This window comes from Egretta garzetta, unplaced genomic scaffold (assembly GCF_000687185.1).
Source record: "Egretta garzetta isolate BGI_Z169 unplaced genomic scaffold, ASM68718v1 scaffold118, whole genome shotgun sequence".
NCBI classification, from domain to species: Eukaryota; Metazoa; Chordata; class Aves; order Pelecaniformes; family Ardeidae; genus Egretta; species Egretta garzetta.
The window spans coordinates 3,506,905-3,518,197 of NW_009260484.1; the positions used below are offsets into that span (position 1 = coordinate 3,506,905).

At 43.5% G+C, this 11,293-nt stretch overlaps 1 protein-coding gene across 1 annotated transcript in view; it reads right to left on the minus strand.

Annotated features, from left to right (window-relative positions):
• Nucleotides 1-3,802: 3,802 nt before the first annotated feature.
• The window catches only part of PGBD5 (piggyBac transposable element derived 5), a 36,924-nt gene continuing 29,433 nt past the window's right edge, over nucleotides 3,803-11,293 (minus strand). Inside the window, exons 4-6 of the mRNA XM_035899719.1 lie at nucleotides 11,003-11,198; nucleotides 5,359-5,464; nucleotides 3,803-3,998 (exon numbers count right to left, since the gene is read on the minus strand). Coding sequence (XP_035755612.1) covers nucleotides 3,803-3,998; nucleotides 5,359-5,464; nucleotides 11,003-11,198 — 498 coding nt within the window. The remainder of the gene's footprint in view (nucleotides 3,999-5,358; nucleotides 5,465-11,002; nucleotides 11,199-11,293) is intronic.

Genomic DNA, 11,293 nt, shown 5'->3' on the forward strand with positions numbered 1-11,293 from the left:
CTTCCTGCTCCCTTGTTTAATGTAGCTTCAAACTTGTTTGGTTTTTTTTCCTGGAAAAATGTAGAGACCTGGTTGGCATTTCCACTGCATTTTAACTACTGCTGAGCTTTAAGGTCTCTTACCCAGATTGTCTCAAGGCTACAAAAAACCCCCCCCAACCCCTAAACAACCCAAACTTGCTATCATTTCACAAGCCATTGCACAATTAACACACATGCGCACGCTACAACTAGCATCCTTGCACTACTTTGAGACTAACCCCTTTTTGTCCCTTTAACTAGGGAGACGCTTTAATGTTACAAAAGCAGGTGGGGAACCAAATCTGAGTAAGCCAGTTTGCAGTAAAGGAAATGCTACAGAAGCTGAACTGCAGTTAACAAACATTTGCCTTTTAAAAACTATTCCGTTGCTTCCTCAATTACTTTGCCTTGTTTGTAGTAACATAGAGAAAGTGCAAGATGCTTTTTCAACAAGGAGGAATCTTAACTTCCCCCAACCCTATTCACTCCCAGTCAATAAATGAAGAAGATGAGGTGGAATAGTCATCTGTGGATATAGACTATGCTTTGGTGGCTTTTGCTTGTTGGCTTCGAGAGCCAAAAGTCAGGCATTTTGTACATATAAATATATATAAATATTTTTGCTTATTTATGGAATGTTTGTGCATGTTTAGGGCACCAGTTCAAAATGATGAGGGATGGTTAAGGCTAAGAAAATGAAATTCATTGCAAAGCTATAATTTTGTCTTAATTTTTCTCCTTTATAAAGGAGACTAAAGCATCTTCCCTGTAATAGTCAGCCGCTGTGTAATCCCCCATCAACACCAATTCTAGGGAAAACTACTCAGGACCCAGTCCCTGAGGCAAAAAGCTAGGACCTCATGATTTTAGCTCAAGTAATCCACATAATTAACAGCACGCGTTAGTGGAAAATTAAACATTCCAAGGCCTTGGACCTACTGTCACCTGAAAAAGAAAAGGCATTTTTCTGTACAAGATGGCCTAGATCCAAGCCTTTATGCATACATAGTAATGTAACAATTGGCCAAGGGCTCCAGATCTATCTCAGGGGTCTACGACACAGCTGGAGAGAGCTGTGCTTACTTCTCAGAAGTGCCAGCTGGCTCCCAGGAGGTCCTGCAAACCTCTCCATCTCTGCTGGGGGCATGTGCATCTTGCAAATGCTCCGGCATTGCAGGGGGATGCAAGGAAGCTGGACTCCCAGCAGCTACTGTTTGTTCAAGCTGCCCCACCAGCAAAATTCCAGCCTGACCTTTTCTTACTGCCCCAATTTTGACTACCACATAGATTAACAGGACTGGCACTGTCTGAAGCAGGGAGCTATCACTAAGAACACCGCTTGCCCTCAGGTACCTCTGTGGAGTTTCCTAAAAAAACCAGAAAGCGTAGGCTTATATTGCTGAACATTTGTTTTTCATGCTAGCTCCTCTCCCCCTTTGAATACATAGAAAACTGACAAGAACCAGCTACTGCACACATTCAGTCTGAAGAGGGGTGGTCTCAGTTCTCTGCAGGGACACAAAGTTTTGAACTCATCCTTGGGCCCCTATGCAGCTTGGCATTGCCAAGAACTACAGTGGTACACACCCTGTCCTTCCTTTTGAGACTGGGAGGGCTCAATGCCCGTTGTTTTGTCCTTTCTCACACCTTTCCCAGATGGAGACCTTGTGGACTGAGAAGTGAAAAGGGATGCTTAGGAAACCCACTGCTGTACCTCATGCAGCTGGAGGGCAGAGTAGGATGTGTGGGACAGTCTCCAGGCTCTGTATTGAAAGCAGAACCACCATGGAGTTGGCCATCACCTTACTCTCCCTGCAACCAGGTGAGATCTGCCTCTAAGTCTACTCCAAAAAAACCTAAAATACTTCGGTGGAAATAGAAAGATGCGGACATCTGTCAAGAAGGATGCTCTTTGGGCTAGTCAGTAGTTTACTAACCCCTGCCAGGTTCTTCCTGTGTTACAGTTGACGTGCTATGCATTTACACATCACAGAATGATGAAACCTGGGGCGTTCTCAAATTCATGTTGGTTACCCTCTATTGTCCCTTGCCAGATAGATACATATAACCTGGTGATGTTTACGCTGATAAAGAAATCAATCAATCAATCACTCCGTTCCTCTTGAATCACCCCAAATCGTTCTTCGGTAAAACTTTTCGGACTTGGGGACGTAAATCCAGCTGGTCCTCTAAGCAACACGGTTTCCTCCCTGTAAGTTAATGCAATTCTGCTTGCGTCCACCACTGCTAAGCTTTACAATACAGAGTTTTTTGCTGATTGAGCTGTGGACTGAAATCAATAATGCGTAGAGGGCAGGGTAGTATTTCACCTCAGTATCAGTTCTCCCCTGTTTCAATCATACCCCTCTCTCAGCATTGTTTTCCAAAGCCTCAGTGGCCTTCAGATTCCACCACCACCAAAACGTGGCATTTCAGCCATGGGCACCACCAGCTCATGACGATGCTTGTCCTCTACAGCGTTACTCAGAACAGGAGAACTCTTTGGGCTTGCTCTGTTTCAGTGAGGTTTAGGGTCTGGTTGCAACTGGACTTCTTTCTTTTTGTAAAACACAATGCTATGTTATTTTGCTAAACATGTAATCTGCTTAATTACAACTACTGTGACAAGCCCTGAATTCTAACAAGAAGAATTCCTACAGAACACCCCGCAGTGATAATGGGAAATATACTGCTATTAGTGACATATTTTTTCCTGCCAACTGCGTGCCAAATGAAGTTCTAAAATGGACCAAAAAAGTCTTGACAGTTACAAAAAGAAAAGGAAGAAATTGTTGTTCCTAGAAACTTAACAGTCCAGTACATTAGGGTTTTTAAGCAACGTTTAAGATACAGTTGAAATCAATAAAAAATACAATTGTTATACTCTGATTTCTCACCTGTACGCTGACCGTGGCAGTTAAGATGTGAGGCAGTATAATTACTGGTTTACTCACTGTTAAGTTTACTCACTGTTAATACTTACAGTATTACTCACTGTTTGTTTGTGTATAAAATGTTTCATCCTGGTTAAAAAAGAAAATCAATGATGTAATGTATTTCTATTTTAAATTCACTAATATATTTGGTTTCTCCTAATTTTGCTGTGTTCTAGCTGGGATCAAATTGCCTTACGTTACATTAATAAAAACAAAGAAAAAAAAAAGAAAAAAGACAGAAAGAAAAAGTCTTAACTGGTCCTCAGTTCCTGGCTGCCTGCCTGTGAAGGTGGTGTTTGTCAATACGCTTGCTTCAGTGTTGGTGTATCTGAACTGCTTCGTTTAGCACCCTGGGAGGACGGCAGCGATGCCTTCCAGGATGGCAGGCACTCTCGACCACAGCCCCTGGTGCAGACTTAGGTTGCTTGTCCCAGAATTGAATAACTCCAAGTAAAGTATAGAGTTTTCTGCAATGCCTGCCTAGGGCTGCTGAGCTGTATCAGCTTATGACAAGCTCTTAGGCCAAGAGGAACTTTACAAGATGACCCTGTTCAACAAATAGTATTGAGATGACAACTAATTTAAGTCTGTTTCTGGCATACAGATCCCCACAGGGCGTTCGCATATGCAATTTTGTGTCAGCTTTTCCCGTGGCACTTTCTGCAGGACATGTTTACATCCAGCTGCTACTAGGAACAAAGTTTCCACCTCTCTAGTGGCATCACTTGGCATTTTTGGATAAGGACAGCACTGGTGGTGTCACAAGTTCCTTGCTTTGTCGTTCTAGGTATGGTATCTTCTTCTGCTTACCCTCCACCCCTCACCTATGCCACCAAGAACAATGCATCAATGGGAGGGTGAGGTGTCTTCCAAGCCCAGAAGCTCCTTTACAAGTCTTTCACCAAACTGTGCGCGGCTATACCTTGTCACATGGTAGGCCTCTGACATTTTGTAGAGGATGTAGGCATTGTTTATAGCGATGCTGATGGCAAACCAGAATACTTGTTGCCAGGTCTTGTTTGGTTTGTGAGAAATGAAATACCTGAAAAGCCAAGAGAGAAGGGGAGGGAAAAGCACTGTTCAGTCAAACACTTGCAGCTGGGATGCAAGAAATAACCCCAAAGATTCTGCAGTCCCAAAGGGGAAGCAGGCCCAGGACTTAATACCTAATGCAAGTATCATCTCAAGAAAATTTCTACAATGCATTTGACAATCATTTACAACTAAGTTGCACAATTTTGGAAATTTCTAGCAGTGTCTAAAAGAACAGACTTCCTTGCTCTCAGAAGCAAAACCTCAGCAACACTCTCACCTCTGTACCACTCCCCGTAAGCAGAAGTACCAATACAGACTCCTTGAGCTTACCCATGACAAACATCCACATGATGGGAGCTGCAGGTCTGAGTCCCTTCAGTTTGTAACTAAAAAAAAAACACCTCAGGGACATTGTGTTACAGTTTAGGGAAGATTGCTGGTGCTTCTCCTCTCATTTATCTCTATTGCGAGCAAAGAATAATTTCTTGCTGCTGTCAACAGTAGGTGGGAGGATGAGGGGGTAGAGCCAGAGCATGCAGTGCGGGTACGTGGAGCACCTCTCCATAAGGCAGAACTAGGACCGACATCCTTATATTTAGGTTCTGACTAATCGTAGGACTGCCAGAATATTCACTCTCCGGCACTGTTTAACATCTTTGTTGGCAACACGGACAGTTGGCAAGTTTGCCAATGACACCAAGCTGTGTGGTGCGGCCGACATGCTGAGGGAAGGGATGCCATCCAGAGGGACCTTGACAGGCTTGAGAGGTGGGCCCGTGTGAACCTCATGAAGTTCGACAAGGCCAAGTGCAAGCTACTGTACATGGGTCCAAGCAATCCCAAGCACAAATACAGGCTGGGAGGAGAATGGATTGAGAGCAGCCCTGAGGAGAAGGACTTGGGGATGTTGGTTGAGAAGCTCAACATGAGCCGGCAATGTGCGCTTGTAGCCCAGAAAGCCAACCGTATCCTCTGCTGCATCAAAAGAAGCGTGGCCAGCAGGTCGAGGGAGGTGATTCTGCCCCTCTACTTCACTCTTGTGAGACCCCTGGCTCATCTTCCCAACACTTCTTAAAAGGCATTTACAAGATAGATACTAAGAACATAAGTCTCAATTTTTTCTCACTGGTGGATGGGTAGATAGAGCCAGAACAACACTAGCAATGCAGCTCTTGCCCTTGTGCAGAGCCAGCTTCTGATCTTTGACTGAAACAGGAGTTTTGTCATGAGACTAATCCTATGAAAGCAGGATTGGGCCATCAGCTGCAGCTCAACATGGAGAACTCAAACATTGCAGCAACAGAGAAGGAGTGAAAGAAATACACACACATGCACACACGCACACACATGCACATGTTCTTACTTACTTGCTGTATTTGTCATCATATTTGCAGATGTAGCTAAGGTGAGCAGCAAATGCTTCAACCGCCAATGGGCATGGAATTTCTCCGCTTTTTCTCTTAATTATAACTCCTGCATCAATTTGAAACATAGCAGTTTTAAATCTACATGGTAGGTCTGGCAATTAAAAGATACAGTTTCTATATACGGTTTATTATAAAATAAACTTTATTGACAGTTTCTGCCCTAAAACTGAGAAGTAGTTGGTAACAGAAATGCTGATTTGATTTTTTTTTTCATTGGTAGTACATTGAGTGAGTGGAAGGGGAAGAGGAGGGATCATTTTTCAGTTGGAAATGAAAAGGTGTTAGCCACAAACACTTCTACTGTATGTTCAGAAAAACCCTACACATCACCGTAGTCCCACAGTGGACCCTACAGACAGTGTATTAGTCTCTCTGCTGTTGGTTCACAATGAGTTGTGGTCACCTCTAGAGCTGTGACTTGATATTTTATGCTTTGAGTTCTGAAGGTCCCAAACGAGTCCTTTGAAATTAAATCCTTTGCAACAAGTCCTCTGCAGCTACCTCTAACCACTCTCTGCCTAGACAAAGATGTGGGCCTAGAGCAGGTTACTCCAAGAATGGGCACCATTCTGTCGCATGGTCCATCTTTGACCTGGTCTTCTCCAACACTACAGCAATATTTATGAGTCCAATGCTCTCCCAAGAAACTCCCCTAGCTCTTCTCTGATTTATTCCTCCTCTCCTCTGTGTTTTCCCCATCTGGGGGAAGCTGCTTGTAGAAGGCAAGGATAAATAAAACAAACTTGTAGTACTATTAAGGAATCTGTTCCCTAACTTTTAACTTTATGTCCCCACAGGGTTTGATGGCCAGCTCTCCAAGGTATGGACCATCTCTTGCTCCATGTCTACAGCACGCTGTTTAGTGAGGATTCCTGCTCTCCCCTGGGCACGATACTATTTTTCTCCAGGTCTAGAGAAGCAGAGGCTTGGTTTGCATCCTTTCTCAGCATTGTTTCAGTACAGGTACAACCCTGGGCTTTCTCATTTCTCAAGCCTTCAAACTCTCATTGCCTTCCTTCTGCCAACTGTTTAACAATCATCCCTAAAATGCTCCTCACGTTTTGATTACAGACTTCACCACTTCATTCCTTCAGCTGGAAGTCTCGTTCCATCCATTATCTCTGTCAAGCCCCCTGTGCTGTCCTAGCTGGCAGGCTCCATTTTCAAGCAAGACTTATGACACACACTAAATGTCATGTTACAGCTGAGCCATGCAGCGATATATCTGGGGCCTTTAAAGCCTGATTTTTCAAGAGTCCAAAATAATATCACCTCTAAATCATTCAAAATACACGCTCCTTTCACCTCTGCCTCCCCAAGCTGGGTGTAAATGTAGTCCAAGGGGAGGGGAAAACCCCCAGTCAAATAAATAAATAAATAAATCCTTCATTACCTTCACATACTTACTATAGTGCTTTTTTGATCCTTTTAATGAGTCCTACAAAAATCTGGCCAGCATGAGTTAGAAAAGGGCTGATATACCACCAGCCTGCTGCATGAGTGCTGCAAAATCACTTGCCATCCCACCTGGGCAGATCAGGAAAGAGTATGTTCCTGGTGCCAGCATTTTACAAGAAAATCCCCTTCTTTCTCCTCTTGGTCTCCTCTCTTCTCTTTCTTCCCCCTCCCCTCCTTTGCAGGATTTATGTTTCCTTTGCAATCTGCTTTGTATTCACAATACTTAAAAGAAATGCATAGCGGTGGCAGCTATGTGGGTACCATATACTCCCTCTCACTTTCTATTATACTCCACGTAACATTCCTCTGTTTTGAGAATATAAATAGCTTTATACACATGTTATTTTTATAGCCTTTCCTAGGCTTGTTTCGCAGCCATAGGCCTCATCTCTAGGGAAGACAACTGCCGGAGCGAGGTGGTTCCTAGCTGCAGGTCTCTGTGGCAAGTGGTCCCAAGCCAGCTGACTCACCAGCACATCCGATGAGCTATTTCCCGTCCTGGTCCTCCCCCAGCATCGCTGTGTTCCCATCCCTGGCAGCACTCCAGGGAACACACCGCCTGCGCTGCAGCCGCAGCCTGCCTTTGCCTGCATGCTGGAAGGGCTGCTGGCTACGACACTGCCACCACGGATGGGCATCAGCTTTTGTGGTTTTGGGTTTTTTTTATACTGTTTTTCTGAAGTTCTTAAGCTGTTTGCTCATCAAGCAAAGCTTTGGAAATACCACCCCAAATGAAACAAGCAGAAAGACAAAGGTGTCCATGTTTTTTTCCTCAAACACTTATTCTAAGCCTAAGGTGACCTTAGGAGCTAGAATCATGGTTTGTTTTTTTTTTTTAAATGATGTCTCAGTAATACTAGCACTTGCACCCACCTTGGCAAGCACTGAGATCTCATAACATAATATAACTGCACGTTCCAAGTGCTATATAGCTTTTTATCAAGACTCAGTTTTGTTACAGTTCTTTATCAGAATTGCAGTCAGCGTTCACAAGGTCTAATGTCCAAGGTCTTCCCACCAGAGGCCTCTGGGCCCGTCCCCACTCTCATCATACTTTGACACAACCCCCTGAAAGTAGTTTCACAAAGGACACATGGAAATTGAAAGTTAAAACCCTAAGCTTCCCTGTCCTGAAATGCATTTTTTAACATTATGCTTCTTTCCCCAGACTTTCCAGTTCTGGGCCAATCTCACAAGCTGATTTTTTAAGGAAACTAGATAGTCACCAGACACTCCTTGCTCCAGCTCCTCCTGGGCTAAGAACCACACAGGGACTTATACAACTGCTTCATACAATTGTGATGCCTCCCCAACATCTCCCATCATTTCAAAGGTCACTTGTGAGGTGCCAACACGCCATCTGCAGCTCTTTAGTCCTTGCCTATGTAGCCCAAGCTTTGTATTCAATCCTTAGCTATTGCCTGTTTAGCTTTTAAGTAGAGCTGGTTGGTGAAGAGAAGCTGTGAAAGCTCTTCTCAGAAAGTTACTTCTTAAAAAGATCTTGAGTTCAGTAAGTTTTTGCTAAAGATGCCATTACGGTCATCTTGCTGTGCAGCAAGTAAGGTTGCTACTTTCTCCACCCTGTTTCATGTGAAAAATAGAAAATGTTGTTCTTATTTCTACAACACAGTAATGGAGATGCTGGCGAAATGGGCACCAGATCTAGCATCAAAAAACAAAAATGCAGCCTTGTCCCACAGATGGGGAGGTTTGGGCCAGCCCATAATCACCTGCTTTAGAATAAGGGTCAATTTTTATTCTCTGGGGATTGCAATCTCTTTTGGCTTATCAGTTCTTCTGTAAAACAGGCACAAGTTAAAATTAAGCTCAAGTTAAAGCTGAAAGGAAATTAAAAACCCCACTGAATTTTGTTCTAGGCAGAAACTTCATACTTGACAGCAGAGTATGCAGGTCATTTTTGCAATACTAAAGGAATAAGACTCATCCTTTAGCATCTGAGATGATGTATTATGACACATTGGTTCAAAACATCTATAATAAATAACCTGCTGCATCTAAGAATAGTATTCATAGATCAGCTCTGACAAGTGTACTGCCCTCCTGGTGCCTCTGGCTTGGGTGGGATTTGCACTCTGAGTATAGGAAAGATTTACCTTCTCGACTTTCCGTTAAATTGCACTAAATAGCATCATTAGCTACAGCTCTTTTCTCATCCTAAGATTTGTTTTGACCATCTCTTGCCTTCTGTTTTTAAGGTTTTCTCTTCACAGCCTCCTTCATTCCCATCAACATCTACGCTCAACCAAGTGCAAACACATACCATGCATTGTCAGGTGATCCCACTGGTGCCAGTCTCCGTCCAACTACACTGTGTGGGTTTTATTCCCCTCTGTCTCAACCTCCTCTCCCGTCTAATGCATGTGCTCAGCAGGTTTGCACTACAGTTTTGCCTCAAGGAGCATAGATTCTGTCTCTTCCTCCTCTATATTTACATGCCTTAGAAGAGACTTTGGTGGTCCAGCTTCAAGTTGGTTTAAACTAGCATTGCTGCACTGACTTCAGGGATGCCAAATTGGAGGCAGGCAATCTGGTCTCCTGCCTTCCTACTGAGTCTCCATCTGTTCCCAGCTCTCCACTAGAGACTCTCTTCCCCCCAGCAGCACTCTTTAAAAAGCCAATCTCTGTTTTCTGCTCTGATTCACTGTGAACTATGTCAACTGTCCCAGCCAGCATTTGGTGAGCAATGTGCTGGGCAGGTCTTGCCCATCACACACACAGGTCCTAATCAGTGGACATTAAACTACCTCAGGTGCGCAACCTAGAATCCCATCTATGCCAAAACAGACCCAAGGTCAATCACAAGCACAACTGCTCACACCTCCGTTTGCTGCTTGTAAAGGATGCTGCCAGCACAGAGCCTGCTTTTGCCCCCTCTTTTAACGGGGCGGTTAACACTGATGTTTACAGAGTACTTTTCTAGTAGTATTTATGCATTATAACCGAAGGCTCTGCGCTAGCCTATAAAAACCAGGTGACATGTAGTCATAACTCTTGTCCAGCTGAATAACCTGAATCCAGCAAAATGCACAAGGGAAACAGCACAAATCCTGATGGTGAATGCCCCTCATGGGGAGAAACACTGCTCCAGGGACTGCCTTCAGCAGGGTCCCCAAAGTGTCATATTTCCTTCAAATACATATTTTTCAGCATTTGTGCTCAGACACCAGTCCATCTGAGTCACCAGGTCCTCACTCTGCTGTGGTGCCTGCCTGGCAGAATTACTTGGGATCAGCCATGCTTTGCCAAGGTAATGAGCCTTCTGGCAAGGCATGGAACAACACACTAAGCCAACTTCTCAGCTTACCATGCAGTAATTCAAGGCCTTAATGTTGCTTCTGTAGCCTGCATACATATGTGAGAGTCACTCGGGACTCAGAATGTTGAGTGTACAAGATGCCTTTGAATTGGTGGCTTTACATTTAAAGGTTTAAGTTATTCTTATTTGTCTCAGGCAGTTGTACATAAATCTGACTAATAAAAATGAAAAGAAACTGAAGCAACATTTTCACCGAAAGACCAATTTCAAAGAGTTAGCTAATCATATTGCATCTTATGTAAGTTTCCAAATGGTCTTAAAACGATCCATATACTTTCAAAAAGGAAAAGACTTCAGTATCAAGAAGCTCTTTGCGATTATTTGAACTATGCAAGTTATCTGTTTTGGTTTCTTTTCATCAATTGCTAAAATCAAATTAACATACATCAGGAAGCCTTAATCATATTTACTTCTGGCAAAAAGATGTTTGATTCTGACTAAGTTTTTACTGGATAAGATAAATTAATTGTAGGAACTGCTCAGATTTCTAAGTGCATCATGATGTTTATTAATTTTTCTGTAGCAGCAATCCTACAAGATGCTTTGCAATTATGGCTAGTATAGCGTTATGTGACAACCGTCTTCCCTTCTCTGACCATCAGTGAAGATACAATCTTTATACCTAAAAGGATACTGCCTCCATCAGCTCAGGCAATAAAAGGGAAAAAAAGAGTAGCTGTAGGAAGACAGAAAAGGGAAGTCATCACTACTGCTACTGTTTATCTGGGATATTATGATCAAGCTCTTTGTTCAGGCTTATTATCACACTCAGTGGCTCACTTTGCTTACCTTGTTGAACCGGTGAATACGCGTTGGTCAGAAAACGGAAGTGCCCTTTGTTGTACCAGCAGATCAAGGACATGTTTCCCTTCATTCTTATTCTGTACTGTCCTCTGGACTGGGGAGTTTCAGGGTTGTTCAGCATGGAGGGAGGTAGGCCTGTGCAGTCACTCTTCCTGGCGCTCAGCAACCCACAGCAGTAAATCTCTGCACGTAAACAAAAACATTCCCTATCAGCAAGCCATTGCATGGACCCAGAAAGCAAGGACAGTGAAGCAAGTCTGAATGACCTGATTAGGG